The sequence below is a fragment of the Pleurodeles waltl genome, chromosome 2_1 (genome assembly GCF_031143425.1).
Source record: "Pleurodeles waltl isolate 20211129_DDA chromosome 2_1, aPleWal1.hap1.20221129, whole genome shotgun sequence".
NCBI lineage: Eukaryota > Metazoa > Chordata > Amphibia > Caudata > Salamandridae > Pleurodeles > Pleurodeles waltl.
The window spans coordinates 321141881-321163674 of record NC_090438.1 but is presented as its reverse complement, the minus strand read 5'-3'; the positions used below and the strand labels follow the sequence as shown (position 1 = coordinate 321163674).

Below are 21794 nucleotides of genomic sequence, written 5' to 3'. Positions count from 1 at the left end.
AGCAGCTCCGGGCCGGTCAGGTGCAGAGGTCAAAGAGGTGCCCAAAACACATAGGCTTCAATGGAGAACAGGGGTGCCTGGTTCCATATGCCAGCAGGTAAGTACCCGCGTCCTCGGGGGGCAGACCAGGGGGGTTGTGTAGGGTACTGGGGAGGGTGAGAGGGGGGGTACAAGCAGGCAACGAAAGTACACCCTCAGCGGCACAGGGGCGGCCAGGCGCTGTGTCAACAGGTGTCGGGTTTTAGATAGGAAGTAATGGAGAGACCCGGGGGTCACTTCAACGATGCAGGCAGGCACAGGGGGGGTCCTTGGGGCAGCCACCACCTGGGCTAGGCAGAGGGTCGCCTGGCGGTCGCTCTTCCACTGCAGTTCGGTTCCTTCAGGTCCGGGGGGCTGCGGGTGCAGTGTTGGTTCTATTCTTCGGGTCCCTTGTTACAGGCAGTCGCGGTCAGGGGGAGCCTCTGGATTCTCTCTGCAGGCGTCGCTGTGGGGGCTCATAGGGGTCGTCTCTGGTTACTCACGGGCTCGCAGTCGCCGGGGAGTCCTCCGTGAGGTGTTGGTTTTCTGCAGGTCGAGCCGGGGACGTCGGGTGCAGAGTGTAGAGTCTCACGCTTCCGGCTACTGTCCTTGAGGGTGGCTACACCCTCTTTGTGCCTTCTCCCTGTGGGGAGGGGGACACATCCCTAATCCTATTGGGGGAATCCTCCAAAACCAAGATGGAGGATTTCTAAAGGCAGGAGTCACCTCAGCTCAGGGCACCTTAGGGGCTGTCCTGACTGGTGGATGGCTCCTCCTTGTTTTCCTCATTATCTCCTCCAGTCTTGCCGCCAAAAGTGGGGGCGGGCATCTACACTAGCTGGGATGCCTTGGGGTGCTGTAACAAAAGACATGAGCCTTTGAGGCTCACCGCCAGGTGTTATAGTTCCTGCAGGGGGAGGTGAGAAGCACCTCCACCCAGTACATGCTTTGTTCCTTGCCACAGAGCAACAAAGGCACTCTCCCCATGTGGCCAGAAACTCGCCTAGTTGTGGCAGGCTGGCAGAAACTGATAAGCCTAGCACTAGGAGTCAGACTGGTATTCAGGGGCATCTCTAAGATGCCCTCTAGGTGTATGTTACAATAAATCCCACACTGGCATCATTGTGCATTTATTGTGCTGAGAAGTTTGATACCAAACTTCCCAGATATCAGTGTAGCCATTATGGAACTGTGGAGTTCGTGTTTGACAAACTCCCAGACCATATACTCTTTATGGCTACCCTGCACTTACAATGTCTAAGGTTTTGCTTAGACACTAAAGGGGCATAGTGCTCACGCACTATGCCCTCATCTGTGGTATAGTGCACCCTGCCCTAGGGCTGTAAGGCCTGCTAGAGGGGTGACTTACCTATGCCACAGGCAGTGTGAGGGGAGTGCCATGTTGACTTAGTCATTTTCTCCCCACCAGCACTCACAAGCTGTGAGGCAGTGTGCATATGATGAGTGAGGGGTCCCCAAGGGGTGCATAAGACATCCTGCAGCCCTTAGAGACCTTCCCTGGCAACAGGGCCCTTGGTACCAGGGGTACCATTTACAAGGGACTTATCTGTGTGACAGGGTTGTGCCAATTGTGGAGGCAAAGGTACAGTTTAGGGAGAGAACACTGGTGTTGGGGCCTGGTTAGCAGGGTCCCAGCACACTTTCAATCATAACTGGCATCAACAAAAGGCAAAAAGTCAAGGGGTAACCATGGCAAGGAAGGCATTTCCTTACAACACTTTTTAGTTTTTTCAGTTTCAGGTTATCCTCATCCCTATGCACAGCTACCTTTGTTTATACAGGATTTGTTCATAGTCCCTTCTCTGTCCTTACTCTTTTCGTCCGGGTATATACTGTCTATACATAGTGGGCTCCCCAACTTCTTCACTAGCATTAGCTGCGTAGAAACATTGACACTCTGCGACTCAACTGACCCCTCCCCCAACCTGCGACATGCTGGGTACTTTGGCATCTTGCTTCCTTCCTTCCACTGGACTAACCATACTTGGCATAAGGGCCTTTATCTGTTTTAGGCCTTTGGGTTCATCCGCTGGCAGGACACACACCCCTCCACGTTGTGATCCGAGCTCAGGCACCACAGGCAGTTTTCATGCAAATCAGTCACCCACATGTGAACCCCGCACTCGCTACAAGGCTTAAATCCCGATTTTTTCAGTGGAGATATTGAAGTGCTCTAAAATAATTCCCTCGAAACAATAACTGCCAAGAGGTAGGAAAAAAACGTTAGCATCAAAGGCGTGGAAAAAAGGGAACTGACATCAGCACACCGACTAGGACTTCTTATGGCTCTGATGATGTCAGACGGAGTCGCATGGGGAGCTGTGCTATTGTGACGTCCTCGTCGACGTGAGTAGCTTGGATTTTTTTTTTCGTTAAATGCTGGTGCATTGGGAGAATGCATAAGGTGAGGCATCCACAGGTAGTTGTATCCATCAGACAATTATAGATAAATTAATCTGCTTGATGTTGGAGAAAAATTGTTCTAAAAAATCATCCTAGGGAACTTAAGGAATGGAGTGAGTTGAACCATATTGTCCCTCCAGAGCAGGGGGGTTTTAAAGAGGGTCATTCAACAATTGATCACTGCTTTTCCTTCTGGGCTACTGCGCGGATGTCGATAGATCAAGGAGGCAAGTTGTTTTGCTGTTTTGTCAACTTCCGCGCCGCCTTTGATCTGGTGGACCATAAGTGCTTATGGGAAACTCTGTTTAAGCAGGGCATTTCAAAGAGTCTACTGAGGCTTATTCAAGAATTGCACACTGATGATTGAGCTCAAGTTGTCACAGACGTGGAAGGGTCCCTAACACACAAAATTGCTACCAAAAATAGATTGCAACAGGGCTGCGTATTGGCCCCACTATTGTTTTCTCTGTTTTTTGGCGGATTTACCCGCAGCACTGAAGGTAGAAAGGGGTGCTAGCCCTAAAATGGACAGGGATCACATGGCCTGTCTTTTATTCTTGTATTTGCTTATGATCTTGTGATTATTGATCAAACTGAGCTAGGCCTCCAAAGAAAGTTGGATGCATTTGGAGTATATTGTTGAGCAAAAAACATGTACGGTGAATCAGAAGACCAAACTCCTGTGTTTTGGTAGAAGGACCTCCAGTTTTAGTTGGTATGTACGTGAGACAAAATTAGAATAGGTAAAGGAATATAAGTATTTGAGGATATGGTTTGAGCATCCTTGAGGTGGACTGTGCACAGTGAATCAGCAAAGGTAAAAGCACTTACCTAAAGAAATTCAATAAGGGATTATGGGGAAATGTCCCATAGACCAGTGTTAAAAGCCTATGCTGCCATGATAACTCGCAATTTGTATATGGATCTGAACTGCAATGTGCGACTGGGAAATCTGACTGGCGCAGGGAGGAGGGGGAAGTGTTTGAAAAATTTGTTGTCCCTACCAGCGGCATTTCCTATTCAGGCCGTGAGGTCAGAAACAGGTTTGGTGGCTTGGGATATATTGGCACAAGCACCCTTAATTAGGTTTTGGTTAAGACTGAGGGCTGGTGAAGAGCAAAAAGTTGCTATATGGTGCTGGAAGGAGATTGTGAAAAGGGAATAGGCCAAGCGGGTAAATCGATGGTTAAATCACGTCTGTGCAAGTATGAAAGTTAAGCTGGACCCTGGAAGCTTCAATATGTTGGTCTCCAAGACAGACCTAAAGAGCTGTCCAGAGAGAATGATCTGCAATATCTTTATTGGTAAAAGTTCAGTACAGTTTATGATTATGGCGTGACAAAACTTAGAATGGTTCCCATATTTGGATCGGCTCCCTAATCGAAGATTGAGAAATGAAGTATTAAGAATAAGAATAGAACATTAGATTTAAAAAGGGCATGATAGATACCTGTGGGAAACGCACATGTGAATTTAAGTCTAAATGTGACATCTTGCATGTTATAATGGATTGCTTAATCGCTTTGCATCTCCAGCGAGCAATTTCACGTCCTATTTTTAAAAAGCATGGTATTAAGGCTCATGCAGAAGAAAAAACACTTTTTACTGGTATGCATATTATGGACATTCATGTGCCGTTGGAAGATTTGTGATTGCTGTGAATTTTGTTTTTTTACATAGGCCTTTGAAAGAGCTTCTTGTTGTAAAATAGTGGTTTTAATTATAATTGGATGTAGAGATTTTTAGCCATTACAAGTTGTGAATATTTATTGTATTTATTTGTTGGGATGTGTTTTAAAATGTTTTATGGTTTTTGTAAAGCTTTTTAAAGACCAGTGGTCTGAATAAACATTTATTGATTTATTGGTTGACTGAAGTGATGGACCCTTTTGTTGATAGGCATTCTAGTGTACAGTGAATCCCTAACTGAATGCAAAAACAACGAACCTATAATTTCCAATACAGAATGGGCTATATTTTTTCAAAGGTAGATGTTCCTAAATTGTTTTTTTTTTAAATCAACGCAGAAATTTGGTTTATTTGAATTTCAGATCATACCAATGCAAATGAGGACTTGTGATTTTATCAGATAAATTCAGTCCAGGCAGATGGGGCTTTAACAATTTGATGTTAAACGATACTTATGTAACTGTTGTAATTGTTTTAATATAATAAATATGGTCCATCTTTGAATATTACTTGGGACTTTTAAAAAATTGCTGGAATTATGAAAAACAAAGATGAGAAGCAATCAGCTGCTATTCTGAAACACCAAAAAATTTGAACATATATTCATACTCTTTATAGTAAAGAGCTGTAAATGCTAGGTATAAGAAAAACTGTATTTTTACAAAACAATATCTACTGAAAGTGCCTGAGTGTTTTTATTGAAAATGAATACACGTCCGGAGATCATTAACTGCATGAGCTGCCCTCTTGTAGCAAGTAATTACCTAGACTGAGAGGCCCACAAAACAGATGGCAGCGCTCTGAAAGGAGGGAGGCTGCCACCCATCGCCACAGACTCCACACAACAGATAAAGAGGATAGCAATGCAAGAGACCTGCCACCAACTGAACTTTCTGATATCCTTTTCTAAATTACTCATCTAGATATCTAGGTCCTGGGATACCTGGGTCCTGGGATTTGTCCATGATCCAAATGGTTGTTCTCCCACAGTGAGAACTAAGCCACGTACCCATGACACATGTTTCTATGGTTGAGAAAGGGTGACGGATGCTTCATGCTGAGAAGTGTAAGGAGGGAGCTGGGATGTATTCTATTTACTTAATTCAGTTGCGTTATGTTCAAATGCGCAACAAACATAAGCCCCTAGCATCACACAATCCAAAGAACATACTATCAATGATCATAAACTGATAGCACAGGAATTTTCAACTTACGATGTGCAACTGTAAGCAGTGCAACACATGCGGGCACAAGATTGATCACACTCGATCATAGAATACCTGATCTTACTACACCTAAATGAAACAGACGGTCTTGAAGAAGTGCTCACAGCACCCAAAATATTGGCAGCCACCCAATCACTCCACACAGGGAAAACATCAGGCCCAAATGGCTATCCACTGGAACTCCTTAAGAGATTCGCTTCACCCCACCGTTGCTAGATATGTACACGGAAGCCCTGTAACATGACGAACTGCCATACGACCTACAGGGAGCCACAATTTCTGCCATCCTTAAATCTGAGAAACCTTCATACTGGAGCGATTCACAAATTTTCCTTACTTAATGTATAAATCAAAAACCTTTGCGAAAGCACTGGGGACGTGGTTGGTTAGGGTGATCATGACTTTGGTGCACCCAGACAAGAATGGATTTATGCCACATAGCATAGGAAACTGCCTGAGATGCAAAGACTACTGCATTGGCAATGACAGGCTGCCGAGCGTTGATATACATAGACTCTGAGAAGGCGTTTGATTCAGATGGAAGTTGATGTTTGCGCCCATTGGACCAGATTAACTTTGGACCACGCTTCTGTAGATGTTTCGATGCTATATTCCAGACCATGGGCACAAGTTAGAGTCAACAGGGAACTCTACCCAAGCTTCCAGATCGAACAAGTGGCCAAACAAGGATGACCCCTGACACTCCTCCACATTGTCCCGACTACTGAACCTCTGGCAGACTGGATTAGACATGATGCACAACTCAGCAGCGTTAACTGGCTGAACTTTCCTGAAGACAGGCTATCGCTATAAGCAGACAACATTCTTGTCTACAACAGTAATCCCAAAAAATCCCTCCCTGGACTGATACATATGCTGCAAGTGTATGCAAACACTTCTGCATTCATGGTTAACTGGGTTAAATCCACTTATGTTCCCTGACTGGGAACCACAACGATATACGTGCTACCAACCAATTAAGATGAATGTACTGTCACTTCAAGTACCTAAGCACACACATATCCCAGAAAAAAGCAACTAACATGGGATCTAAACACTGCCCTGTTACTTGCCAGGACCAGATGTGATAAGGACACATTGGAAGGTCTCCATCCAAATATAGCGGGCAGGGAAGCACTATTTAAAATAATCTCCCTACCATGACAGCTCTACAAGCTGCATAGCTATCCTTATGCTATACCACCCCAGTTCTCTCAAGGACTGCAATCAGCACTTGTAAAATTCCTCTGGGCCAGAACTCAACCATGCATTGGCTAGCATAAATGTGTACTCGACCCCTATGAGGGGGCATTTGGAACTGTGAACATAAAGCTTTACTACTGGGTCGGCTAGATAATACCTATAAATGACTGGCTCCATGTGGACTGCAATGACTCAGCAACTGCCGTGGAGATACATGTACTTGAACAACGCAACATCCACCACTTACTCTATGACTCCAGGGAAGACGCCAACTTTGCCCCTGCAACCCACGCATCCTTAGCCTGTTGGCACCAAGCACTGAGATGGATCAAATGGCATGGCGTGCCAAAAGTGTAACTCCGCTGTGGATCCGGATGTGCTAGTTTCAACACATACGAGACACTTATGACATGGATAAAGCCGACACATGCAACTTGGGCATGTGCTTGAGGCATCAATATCCCCAATACTGACAACCCGTTGGAAGCACAGGTCACCCAAACTAAAATAATACGAAATCGCACACATCTACTGCACACTGGTAAATAAAAAAACTGATACCATTAGGGCATTGGGTGAATAGTGGGAACAGGACATGGGCACATTAGAGGAAGAGGACAGGACAGAGGCAAAAATGGAACCAAAACACTAGAAATCTCAACGTGATTAAGGCTTATACAGCTACAGTACCTCTACAGTGTCTACTACAGCCCTTCTCCACTACACAAAATGAACCAACATCTCAATACCCATTGTCTACAGTGCAAAATGGCCATGGAGACGTTCTTTCACACTATCTGGGAATGTCTAATGATACAAAACTAATGGCACCACATTAGCGCCATCCAGGCACAGGCTGCAGGAAGCTCAATTGTACCAGAACCCAATCTGATGTTACTGGGACTGATGCATGAGTGGAGCAGCAGAAGGAGCACTAGGCTTCTCTTTGCCATGAGCGTTTTGGTTGCCAAAAGGGACATTGCATGAAATTGGCGATCAAAGAGTGCCCTCTCGACGTAGGAATGGTCAAGGGCCACGGACTATTGCGCCATAGCAGAGAAGTTTGTATATGAATCAAGGAGATACCCTGAGAAACATAAGATAGGATGAAGCCCGTGGTTGGAATACTCAGAAGGGTAAAAGGGATAAAGCGTCACATTATTATAATAGTAATTAATGCTTTATGTACTTCTCATTGTGGCTGCTCGATAAGCTTTACGTATAAGAAGATGACTGCATTATGAATTTTGTTTAATAAACAGTTATAAATCAAAAAATACAGATACTGAAAGTTACTAGGGGGGACAAAAATGTTCCAGTAAATTATTGGCTAACTATTAAAAAAACGAAAAAAAAAAAAAGTTCTGTGTTAAAAGAAACTATTGATAAATCACTTTTTAAATATTTCAGAAATTTTGAATTGCTTTGTTAAATATTATGAAGATTTTGTTTTTGCTATAATATTAACTGTAAAATACTGTCTGGCACATTGTTTTTTAAATCGTAAGGGCTTTACAGGAGGAGCAAGATTTTAAGAAATATACAAATAGTGGTGTTATAACATGCAGAACACTGACTCCATATATAAATTGTTTTATACTATTTTAATCACACCACACATGTATCAAAACACAAGACACATTGTTTGGTTTCAGTTTATCAACTTTATTCGGCCAATACAAAATAGCCATAAAAGCACATAAATATAAATACATAATAAACATGCTTCTTATTCATTATACGGAAGCTAACCATAAAAATAAAACATAAATATATAATATAAAATACCACTTATCGGGTTTCACCAGGAATAAAAACAAGACTTTTCCTGATTTGTATGGTGTTTAGAATAAATAATGCCACCCTGTAACATACATATGTATTGTTAAGTGTTAACAAATATTCCAATGCCACCAGATGTGTTTTTATACAGTTTTTTTCAAAAAGGGGTTTAAGATAAAAGATTCTAAGATGTTCATAAAATTTGCAAAATAAAGTGCAGAGTTCTATGTTTACTTATCCCATCACAGGGGCAACTGAATGTCTCAAGGGGGCAAGAACTCATTCTGGGGAATGCTACTAAGTGATGCACTATACCCAGTCTTAGGGGGTTATTACAACTTTGGAAGAGGTGTTAATCCGTCCCAAAAGTGACGGTAAAGTGACGGATATACCACCAGCTGTATTACGAGTTCCATAGGATATAATGGACTCGTAATACGGCTGGTCGTATATCCGTCAATTTACCGTCACTTTTGGGACGGATTAACACCTCCTCAAAAGTTGTAATAACCCCCTTAGTCTTGTCAGAACAAACCGATGCTGCATATTAGTAACACCAAGTTGGTATCCTTCAATACTTGCCTCAAATGTGCGGGATACAGATGCCAGCAGTGGATTTCATGGGTTCCTTTGTTTTCCTACCGTCAGCCCTATCTTGTAAAAGAGTAACCTTTATATGTTTCTTTGATAATGTCAACACTTTTTCTGGTCTAGTTTTATATTTATATTGAATACAGATTTGAAAGAAGAATCAATAAAGATGAGCCATTGAACACCCATAGCATTATCCAATTTTAAACATTCTAGTATAATTTTCTTGGTAAAAACAGTTTCTTCCTTAGACCAAATACTACACCATAGCAGCAGGGGCCTCACCCACAGCACGTCCTCCAGGAATTGGAGGCCCACCTCTTGATGTACAATCCAATTTCGATGCTGATGTAGGTACACACAACAAACATTTTAGAAAACGATTTTCCTCTAGTTGTAAAGGGGTGCTGTTTGTGTACCCCTGTACACCAGCTCCATGTACTACCGTGGATAGTGCTCTAGCCCTATAGAACCTTGTCATATTAGAGATGGGGGGGCGACTTCCTAAATTGCTGGCAAATCTAAAAATGGCACGAGAATTCCTTCTTAACTTATCTTTTCCTGAGTGTATATGTTGTTCCTATTGCCCATTACTCAAGAACAATACACCCAGGTAACTAAAAGACTTTACAGAGGTAATCTGTGTTATGAATATAAAAAACTCTTACATTTCTTTATCCTTTGGCCAGAGGTCATGGTAAAGGTTTTAGATTTGTCGATCACCATACCCTTGGTGGTCATGAACTATTCTAGACCATCCATTTGTTTTTGAAGCCCCAGAAACCAGGACATCATCAGCAGCATAGAGTAATCCGGGCACTGGGCACCCAGCCACATAAGTGGAGTGGGGGGGGGGATTTAGGGGGTTCCGTCTGGACACATTCATTTTCAGTCACATATGAATGCCGAATCGAGACTGGAAGGGGTGTTGGTTTATTATACGCACACCTACTATAAGAACCCCCTAGCAAGTATTAATTGGTGTTAATTGCTGTAAAATAAACTGCGCTTTAAGTTACAAGTGTTCCATATACTACGAATGGTTTAATTGAGGAGGTGATTACTGAGGATTTATTATTTCAGTATTTATCTTGTGGCATGGCGTCCAATGATTTAAGTTTTCACATGAAAGTAAAGAATTTTTTTAAGGATTTTTAAGAATGAAACTGACAGCAGTAAAAGTGGGTCAACATTTCAGTATGACCAACCTCACCACATGGACTCACAGAAGCTTAGACAGTAATTTACTGAGTCCATTAAGCGGCTAGGCATTTTTCTTTTTTTGAAGCAATGTGTTAAACCAAGAAAAAAGAAAAACTGTCTATTGGAAAATAACAATGTAAGTGAAAGGAGCAAATAAAAACAACATTTGAAAACTAACACAAAGATTTTGGCTAATGTGTACCTTTGCTTTTTCAAAATGTTTTAACACTGGAGAGCATGTATAAATTGAGTAAACAATACATTTTTTAAAAAATATTTCTATTTGAATGCATACTTTGTGAACACAGCATGGGGGCACTATTATCTGTTCATTTGATACTTTGAAAAAGGGGGGGAGGAAACCACGTTTCACAGGCCATATCTGACAAAAACCATAGGTAAATAAATATTCCACCTGAAGCTAGTTAATGACAACCTTAATTTGTTTCAACTGTATGCTTTTTGTTGTGGTCTTAAATTTTACTTACATGAAACATTTAATTCAATCATTTATGTTAAAATCTAGACTTAAAAAACAAACCACAAAACTAGACCATGAAAACATCTAGTTGTTCCTTCCAAAACCCAGTAAAAGCCTCCAAACGAAACTCCTGTTTTAACTTCCATATTAGCATTACTAAGGAAAGCAGTTTATGGCGAGATAAGCTGTACATCCAGATTTTTGCCGGCAGATTTTCTGTCCTGTTGGAATTTTAGTAGCTTTTATAGGCACTTTATTTTAGCTATAGTTTAGCTATAGGCCTACAGCTTGTGCCCTTTAGCCTAATAACAATTCATTTTATTTTCTGAGCAGAAGCTCTCTTCTGTGGTGATGTTTTATTTTCCTTTATCTCATAGGTTTTTAGCACAGAAACAGTTTTTTATTCCTTTTACTCAGACATTCTCGTTTTGTGCTTTTTCCAAGGCTGCTCTAATATTTTGTCAGTACAAAGTGGAACACCACAATCTTTGTCACTTCACAAGAAACATAAGTGTTCTTACGTGACTGCAGGTTTCTCAGAACACCAGTTGTTTTATTCTAAAACATCCCTCTGCCCCCTATACCTTAGCGGGAGAGTACCAGACAGAAAAATGCTACTGTATGCTATTGCTTCACTGCAGCTAAGACTTGGCGCCATTCCATTTACATGAAAGAGGACTCGCAGTAGACCAACACCCCACTTCACTACTATCATTCAGGTATGGGGGATGGTACATTCCTAGCGAACCTAAAGGTCAGATTAGGGCTATCACTGCTGTGCTCTAGTAGTACCTTAGTTGTGTAAGTAGAAATCCTGGCACTTAGCACTCTGACACGATGGTGGGGCTTTTGTTGAGTTTCACCTTCCTGGTCAACGCAATACTATTATTCTGTTTTATCATCCGAATCATTGCAGTACATGCAATTTTTTTTTAAACGTTATTTTCCATTTTCAAAATACAACAAATAGCAGTAGAGGTAGTGGCATACATATTTCTTCACATAGCATGTTGGGACCCTTTAACAATACATCACCTATCGAACAAGTAATCAATAAATACCATATGTCAGGGGAAAACCCCATATTGTTTTTTATCCGGGACATCCCACTTATGTTGAGAGTGCAGTCCTACTCCCCCTTTGGAGTGCTTCATCCTCTATTCATGCACCCTCATTATCAGTCTCAGAGGGCTCCACACCTGCACATGTTCTCAAAAAGGAGTCACACACGTCCCTCAATGCCATAACAACATCCTACAACCATTCATCCGGTCTGTTTTTCTTGACATGGATCTCCTCAGCTATCGCCCATTCCCCCACTTCCCTGTGCCAATGTGCAATTACGGGTGTGTGTTGTCCCATCCATCTAATGGCCACCCTGTGTCTTGCTGATACCAGTGCAGTTGTAGGAATTTGTAGCTCATTTTTTGACCCTTCGACCTGTTGGCATGCCCCAACAAATACGGCAACGGTGTGTGTTCTCTCTGGAGTTCTGCCACCACCTGTACCCAAAAGTCATGTATCAACAAGTAGTCCCACGGCAGGTGCATGAAGTGTTCCCCTTCCATGCTGCAACATGGGCATGTATCATGCCTTGTGGGGGAGATGCAATGGAGTCCCCTGGGGGCTCAGATATGTTCAATGTAGAAAATGATGTGTCAACTTAAATCAGACATTGCACAAGACCTTATGTGTTTGTTCACATTACTGGACCACTCGTTATCCTCTAATGAAGAGCCTAGGTCTAACTCTCATGCAGCTCATGGCCCTGGATGGCAGTCCTGTCATGTCATCTCTCATTGCTTCATATAGCTGTGCGATCAAATTTCAACCCCTTCCACACATCAGTATAACGTCCAGTGTTTGCGAAGTCTGGGGGATAGCAGGGTATGTGGGCCAGATTTGTATGACCAACTCCGCCAGCCCTGCGCGATAGAGAAAATGCCCTGGGCCCAGCATAAATGTGTCACAGGCCTGCTCGAACATAAAGAAGTATTCACCTAGAAATAGGTCTCCCAACAGTGTACATCCCCCATCCCTCCAGGCCTGAAATGACACATTGGTCATCATCTGAATACTGCTGCTAGTAGTTTTCAAAGGGGGAGTTCCAGATGAAAGGGAGCTCACTGCAAAAACATTTCCACATACCGCTGCCAGATACATGCAGTGTGGTGAATTACATATGGAATCCTTCCCTCTACTTCAGCCCCCTCCATTAATGTAACTGGGAGGTGTTCCGCTGTCATCAAACCCGCGACCAATCACTTTTCCCAATTGTCATCCTCTGTGAGCCACCAAGCCGCATGCTGCAGGTTCGCAGCATAATAGCAAAGGTTGAGTCTCTGCACCTCTAATCAGCGAGTCAGAGTGGACAGGGCCACTCTACTACGACGTCCCGCCCACAACATTGACATGAGTACTGAGTTCAATTGTTTAAATACACTCTATGGTATGGGGCAAAACGAGTTCTGTAATTTATATAGACACCTGGGCAGAAGAACCATCTTAAAAACCGCCAATCTGCCCATCAGCGAGAGCGGCAGAGTGTTCCAAAAAAACAACCTATTTACTGCGGGAGTCAACAACTTTGCCCATATTGAGAAGCACTTGCTGCACCTCGGTGTGTCCCACCTGCATCCATAGATATCTGAAGTTGGTCATCACCCAGGATAAGCACAGGTCCAGGAGACAATCCAGTGGAGTGGTAGCCAACGCCGCTAGCGGGAAGATGAGTGACTTTTGTCTGTTGAATCAGAGACCTGATATGTCCCCAAATTCCTCACGGAGTTGCAACAGCGTACTGCATGGGGTCAAAATATAGACCAAGATGTCATCAGCATAGAGTGAGATGATATGATTAACGTCACTCCACTGTATACCTCTGTCCCTTAGGTCACGCTGCACCCAAATAGCCAAGGGCTCGATGGCCAATGCGAACAAGAGAGGTGACAGTGGACAGCCCTGCCAGGTGTCTCACCTCCCACACCACTGATTGGCTCCACCCCACATGCACCCTCGCCATGGGTTCTGTGTATAACAGCTGTACCCAGCCTCGGTACTGCGGGCCGAACCTCATTCCCCTCAACACTTCAAGTAAAAAGCCCCAGTCCACCATGTCATAGGCCTTCTCCAGGTCTATACAGACCGGAGTCAACTCGTCTCCAAGGTCTTCCACCTCGTGCAGGACATGAGCGAAGAGTCTAACATTCATGCATGTGTTATGACCAGGAATTAATCCACATTGATCCTCGTGCACCAGCTGGGATATATATGACGCCAGCTGATTGGCAAGTAACTTACATAGGACTTTTATGTCTGCCCTCATGGTGAGTGGTCTGTAAACAGAAGAGTAGGCTTTGTCCCCGCTGGGCTTAAAGTACATGCATAGTTCACCCTCCCACATTGTTGGCAGCAGGACTAATTTGCTGCGCACCTCCAGGAGTGCCTGCATGATTGTTCCTGAGAATGTCTGGCAAAACTCAGGCGGAAAGCTGGCCCCCAGTGCCTTGTTTTGTGATAGCATTTTGAGTGCAGCACACACTTCTTCCAGATCCAAAACAAGTCGAAGGTGTTGCTGGAAGGTGTCCAGTATCCCTGCTCTTGTGGTAACCCTGACACCATCCTCCAACATCAAGTCCATCATTTGTGGTGATGGCTGTTCCCGTTGCAATATCCATGCCAATAATCTACCTGATTTGTCCCCCTCTCTGTGTAGTGTCTGTCAGTATTGTTTTATCAAATATTTGTCCAGGCGGGCCCATACGTCTGCTATACCACGTCACAATACTAGCTCCGTATGTTTTGTATCTGGGTGTGACTGGTCCTTGGTCTGCAGCGCGACCAATGCCTCCTCCTCTCTGCTGAGGTCCCTGTGAAGCTGTCTATGCACTCCACATGTTAAGCTCATGTAATGACCTCTTAACACCGCTTTCAAGTACTCCCACTCTATGCTGTACCCCCAATTAACAGTCATGTAGTCATGCCTCCCTACCATCTAAGTCTTCCAGTATGCCTACTGAGATCCTCCAGGCTCGACTCTCCCGCACACTGCCTCCCCACTACAGGACACAGTTAACAGGTGTGTGATCTGAAAGGAATTGTGCCATGTGATACCTCCTCCACACACGGGAACTTTGCCACTAAGATCCTGCTCATCCTGCTATATGCAATATGCGTGGCCAAGTAACGTGTATATCTGCCTTTCCGGATGACTTACTCGCCAAATGTCCACCAATCCTACGTTCCGCATTACTTTCCTGAGCGTGTTGGTCATTAGGGGTTTGGTGCCCGCCTTAGGAGGTGCCTTTTCCAGGTCAGCATCTAATATGCAATTAAAATCGCTGAGCCACATGACTGGCGCATCTACTTCGCGCGTCAGCAGGTCCTGCATTGAGTGAAAAAAGTTGTTATTATTAGTTGGCTTGTAGGAGTCTAGAAGGGCCGTGCTCCGGCCATCCAGTTTACCCCGCACCAGTGCATTACTTCCACATCAGCCACCAAATACGTAAGGGAGAAAGAACACCTGGCACCACCCTGATCAACAATCCCCTGGCGTATGTCGAATATGATGAGTGATATATCTGTCCTTGCCATTTCTTAGCTAGGCGCATCGTGCCTTCATCATCAAAGTGCCAGCCTGCAAGCAGGCTATGGAAATTGTGTGCCCCTTTAAGAAGGTGAGTACCCTAAATCTCTTAGTGTATATCCTTAATTGTTGAACATTCCAAGTCAAGAGTTTAAATTCCGCCCCCATCATATGGCATATACCTTACGGTTTTCCCGCCAATTCTGTGCCATGTTACATTACCCACCACCTGCTGTTAAATGTGAAAGACTATCAAACAACACAAAACAAACTTCTTCTCATTTCCGCCCACGGACATACGTACAACCATCTGTCTATGTATGTCTACCCCACACATGTGCCAGGACGTGCACTGCATCCAAGCAAGTCCAAAGGGGACCAGCTAACTCAAATAACTGCATCAGCTCTCGGTCTATTGCCCACCTTTCATATGTCACAATGCACAGCCTATCATTATTGAATATAGTCCTCTTCCATTCTCTCACCCCCCTTCCAGCACAATATCTGGTACAAACTAATTTCAAGAAGCTACACAACCTCAGCAAGCAAACCTGTGGCCACACAGTACTGGCCCACTCCGCTCCATCATACTGCGGCTGTTCACCTACCCCCTACAGCACATTTTTACATGCAGCTTCTGTCAATCGTATGCAGCTGTTTACTCATGCTTCTGAATTATTCCCCATCTCCGGGGTGACCCAAGTATCAGGTACGAAGTGCGATGCTAGGCCCTGCATTTCAGCATCCCGCATCATACCCAGTCTCTGTGCACAGATGCAGGGTACCATCCTCGCAGGCTGTGACCCTCCGCTTGCCCAGGTGAGATGTGGTTAGAGCATCGCTGGATTTTCCTCATGGGCGAGTTCCTCCCCTGGGCTGGCTGTCCCATTTTATGAGTATGGGAGGTGCTTGGCGTGTGGCTAAATAGTCTCAGAGTCAGTCGCAGGTGAGGTCATTCTGGCCTCCATCTGAGTTTGCTGCTTTTGCGGCCTGTCACATGGCACAGGCCTCTCCTCTCGATTTGTGCCAGCTCCGCGTGGTGCCACCGTCCAAAATCTTGTTATGCGCCGACTCCTTGTTAGGAGTAGTTTATCTGTAGGTTTTGGGGTTGCGCATCATAGGCTGTTACAGGATTATTATTTTTATGAAAGAAATGGGCCTGGAGCTGTGGGGCTTATGCAGATGATTCAATAAAATATATTCAACCGATTGCTGCTTCTGTTTGTCTTTGCATATGTGAGACAAATGTAACTGAGAGAAAAAGGATGAGATCTGTTGCACCATGATTTCCTTGAGAAATAAGACTGTCATGCGCACGGCTTCCACAAATTACTGCCACTTTCAGGTGCTAGTGAGGTACTGCTAGCTGGCAGGAAGGGTTGCCAGACAGTTGCCACACGGAGTGAAATTGGACCCAGTTCCCCACAGCCTGGTGGCGCTTCCACCCAAATCCAGTAGTCTCATTTAGTATACTGAGAGCCAAACATGACAATTTTACTATGGTCTTTATTATGCACGCTACGTTTTAAGTCACCATTTTCATCTATACTTTTCTGCTACCTTTCCAATATAATACCTACATTATTTAAGGTGTTCCTTAATACTTTACCACAAGATGCCAAACGCACTCTACAAGTTATTATGTAAAATCATAATATAAAATATTGTCACTCACCTAATGTTTAGGTACGTCAACATGTGCAGGTTTCTAATACCTTCTGGGATGCATTTGATGCAGTTGTGATACAGGTTTAAGGTCTCAAGTGGTGCAAACAAGCAAACTTCAGCAGGAATTTCAATAAATCTATTTTTTGAAAGATCTGGAAGACAGCAAAACATGATTTTCTTCAGATTCTGAATGGCAAAAAATAAATACGTACGTACATGTTGTCACATCAATCACAGACAGATTAAGAAATCAGAAAATCTGCATCCTTTGTGTGAATAAATGATAACATTGCCTTGACAATAAAAACAAAATAATTTGCTACAAGATTCACAGATGGAGTAACTTAGTTAAGACTTTTGAGTTCCAGACTCAAACAAGAAATTACATCATGTATTGAAGTTTTCAAACTTACAAGTTACTCTCTATAATGGTCACTGTACTTTTGTCCCATCAGGCCAATGTCTTACACACAGGGCGTCAACATGCTAGGTTGGCTTCCAGAAACATCACAACCACCTGCCACTTCAGTGAAAAAGATTCCTGAATCCACTGTGGTTTTGCCTGACACCCAGGCCTTCCCCTGCTTACTAACGCAGTATTCTATTTTATTTTATTTTTTCCTTACCATAATAGAAGGCCCATCTGCCTCCAGTTTACAGAATACACGAGGCAGCTAAATGAAACACAGGAATCACTTCAGTGATAAAGTGGTTAATCCTACTTCCCCAGCCATTCTGTCATTGTAGGAAGTTGGCTCTGTATGCACTATTTCAAAGTAAGGAATAGTATGCACAGAGTCCAAGGGTTCCCCTTAGAGGTAAGATATTGGCAAAAAGAGATAATTCCAATGCTCTATTTTGTGGTAGTGTGGTCGAGCAGTAGGCTTATCAAAGGACTGGTGCTAAGCATTTGTTGTACACACACAGGAAATAAATGAGGAACACACACTCAGAGACAATTCCAGGGCAATAGGTTTTTGTATAGAAAAATATATTTTCTTAGTTTATTTTAAGAACCACAGGTTCAAGATTTACATGTAATACTTCAAATGAAAGGTATTGCAGGTAGGTACTTTAGGAACTTTGAATTAGCAAAATAGCATATACAGTTTTCACATAAATCACATATAGCTATTTTAAAACTAGACACTTAGTGCAATTGCAGTTCCTTAATGCCCAATTCGCATTGAGGAAAAGCTTGATACATGTGCTTAAGAAATCGCAAATAAGGATTCCTTATTTGCAATTTCTTACTTAGAGAATCTCAATTTGCGATTCTATAAATGGGCTCGCAATTTTAAGGAATAGCTACATTAGCGATTCCTTAAAATTGCGTAGCGAATGCCTTTCATACATACTGAAAGGCATTTTTGCATTCGCAAACGGCCATTTGCACCGTTTTCGAATGCAAAAACGCTTGATACATCTGGCCCTTAATGCAGTAATGCTTGGGTGGAGCCAGTCAAATGAATGACGGTGTTTTGGCCGACTACCCAAACTCTATTGGTGATTTTCATATTTAAAGACTGGCATATGGCTGACTCTTCAACATACTCCGTCAGACTGATGGTGTCCAGGACAAATAACCTGTATTAGGAGTCAAATCAGTCATGTGGGTAACCACTACAAAAGCTTGTGTAAAGGACTAAGTAACAGTAGCATCTGAGCAGCAATGTGAATATCTCTCACCCTTCTTCATATCAATGGAATATGAAAACATGCAGCACAACCCAGCAACATTGCCATCAACCCTTAATAGTCCCTACATCTACCTCTGGACCACTTCACAAATACCAAATCAATGAGCACAATCAGTACAGAAGCTTTCCCAGAAATCTAGGTCCTAAATAGTCAATGAAACAATGTCCTGCATAATCCATAAACTACCAGCCAACAATGCTTAATTTGTGGGGAATAAAATTGCCGGTGCCCAAAGCTCTGCTCAGAAGCTCGCAGCCACTGCAAATAAATGTCTGCACACCAAATACCAAGGCTAACAGTCTTAAATCGCTTGTTGTGTATGTGTGTTTTGTTTGGGGGGCGCAGCCCCTTGGGCAAGGTTTGGTCCCCATGGGACGCATTACTGTTGGCAAAATATGCACCCCTTTGGGGGCAGATCAGCCTATTTTTGGAAGGCCCATCTGCCCCCAAGGGGGGGATAGAGCCCACCAGAGACCAGGGAAGAATGTTTTCCAAAATAAGAGGGTGGGGGTATGGCAATAACCCCATCTCAAATAAATGGGGCCAAAGTTGTTCTGCCCACTAGTGGGCAGATGGGACAATTACCCCCGATCCACACCCTGGGGGGCAGAAAGCCCACTAGATGCCAGGGAATAAAAAAAAATATAATAATAAATAGTGGGGTGGTGGCTACCAACTAGTATGGGCCTGGTTATGCCCCCACCCCAACTGAAGGGGGTAACAGTATTTCAGCTCTCCCCCGCACACTAAAACATCTTATCCCATGGCAAGCAAGAGGACATATGATTATTTGGAGTTTTGGTTTTACATTTGGGCCATGAGAGCTTGGCTAACTCTCAAACTCGTCCCGCTTGGAATGGTGAGGGCTGCACTTTTTGGACTTTAGGACGCTGCCATGTAGAAAAATCCACAAGACCTAGACACATCTGAAAACTACACATCTGGGTGATTCAAGGGTGGTGTGCCTCACATGCATCCCACACCATTTTCTTACCCTCAATTTCCTGCAAACCTCCAACTTTGCTAGAAATCACACATTTTCCCCACATTTTTGTGATGGAACCTTCAGGAATCTGTAGGAATCCACAAAATCCCAACCACGCAGCATTGTCTCATCTATACCGATAAAAATTCTGCTGCACTTGTCAGTCTAAAAAAGTTTTTTTTCAAACTGCCCTTTTGGATCAGCTTTGGTTCCCCCTCAATTTCGACACATTTTGGGCTCTTCCCTGTCACAGGCACTTGGCCCACCTACACAAGTGAGGTATCATTTTTACTGGGAGACTGAGGGGAACGTTGGGTGGTAGGAAATGTGTCCCAGTGTGGTGATACCACAGAGAAATGTGGGAAAAATTAGAATTTGTTAGATAATTTTGAGATTTGCTGAGAATTCTGGGTAAGAAAACATTGGGGGATCCACGCAAGTGTCACCTCCCTGGACTCTCTCGGGTGTCTAGTTTTTAGAAATGTCTGGGTTTGGTAGGTTTCCCTAGATGGCTGCTGAGCCCAGGCCAAAAAACGCAAGTGCCTGCCCCGCAATACAAGTAGTTTTGTATTTGATAATTTTGATGTATCCAGATAGTGTTTTGGGGCATTTCCTTTCGTGGGCACTAGGTCTACCCACACAAGTGAGGTGCCATTTTTATCGGGAGACTTGGGGGAATGCTGGGTGGAAGGAAATTTGTGGCTCCTCTCAGATTCCAGAAGTTTCTGTCACCAAAATGTGAGGAAAACGTGTTTTTGAGGTTTGCAAAAGGATTCTGGGTAACAGAACCTGGTGAGAAAAATGTGTCCATAAGCATTACAGGTTTCTCGTCAGTTAGGATTGCGTCCCTCCTCCTGACAAGATTGTTTGTCACTTTGACACCATGCACTTTTTAAGAATGTGCTGAGCCCACAATTGTATAATTTTGGAGTGGGTTCTGCTATCGGACTTTTCTCTGCATGCCCAGTGTGTCGGGGAGAGTGGAGTTGGTCCATCCATATATGTAGGAGACTGCTGATCGTCCAGTCCATTGTGAGGTATAGCAGATACCGGTTCACAGAGGAAATTAGATCTGGCTAATAGTGAGCCCATTCCCCTTATGGTACCATTTTCATGTGGTATACATTTAGATACCGGATCATGTATGTAATAAATTGTTCCCTGGAATTGTTTAGACCAATATAAAGGTTAGTGCCCTGAGGAAGGTGGGCAAACTTTTCTAGGTCGCTGGTTACCGAAACGTACGTCAGCATTATTATTCACGAACAAGACACTTGCTGTGGCCAATATGGATACTTCTTTGGAATCCACAATGAACTTATCCATTTAACATGAGGAAAGATCAAAGATTATATTCGACTAATTAAGAAGGACTTTTGCAGTCTGAAAGTAGAACTATTAAGAAATACATAATAGACATTGAAGATTCCTCTTGTCGGGCCTACCTATACCACGACATTACAACATTTCTGGACTACTATTTGTGTTATGTTACCACTGATGAAGATTTAGTGGCCCGTCTGGAATGTTTATACTTTGTAGCCTTTGCGGCTTTATCCGTGTTGGTCTTAATGCATTTAATGGAGTCCTTACACATTTTTCAACATGGTATGAATGAAGTCAGTATGATTGTGATTTTTTGGTTTTAGCACTTCTATTTTTTCCAGGGTCCATTTTGAGGATGTTTATTTTAGGGGTTATTGTTGGTTTATTAGGTTCTAGTATTTACTTATGCAGATTATGAAATTATTATGTTTATATATAAATACAATTTGTACTGTGTATGTTTAATCTTCATCAGTCCATGTTTCTCTTTTTTCTTGTGGTCTGTTATCCTGAGATCTCTTCTTTAAGGGATACCTGAGATTTCGTATCTGGTACCCAGGTTGTCCTTGGGACATTTATTTTCATTTTTAGTTTAGAAAAATGCACAGGTTTGGTAGGTTTCCATAGCTGCCGGCTGAGCTAGAGGCCAAAATCTACAGCTAAGCACTCTGCAAAAAACACGTCAGTTTTCATTGTAAAAATGTGATGTGTCCATGATGTGTTTCCTGTAGCGAGCATTAGGCCAACCCATGCAAGTGAGGTACCATTTTTATCGGGAAACTTGGGGGAACCACAGAATAGGAAAACAAGAGTTATTGTCCCTTGTCTTTCTCTACATTTTTTCCTTCCAAATGTAAGACAGTGTGTAAAAAAGACGTCTATTTGAGAAATGCCCTGTAATTCACATGCTAG

General features: G+C 43.2%; 1 protein-coding gene across 3 annotated transcripts in view; it reads right to left on the bottom strand.

The window, feature by feature from the left end:
- Positions 1-21794, bottom strand: part of LRCH2 (leucine rich repeats and calponin homology domain containing 2) — a 743639-nt gene that overhangs the window by 563718 nt on the left and 158127 nt on the right. For all 3 annotated transcript variants that reach the window (XM_069212552.1, XM_069212555.1, XM_069212554.1), the window contains exon 2: positions 16878-17022. In XM_069212552.1, the coding sequence (XP_069068653.1) occupies positions 16878-17022 (145 nt within the window). The remainder of the gene's footprint in view (positions 1-16877; positions 17023-21794) is intronic.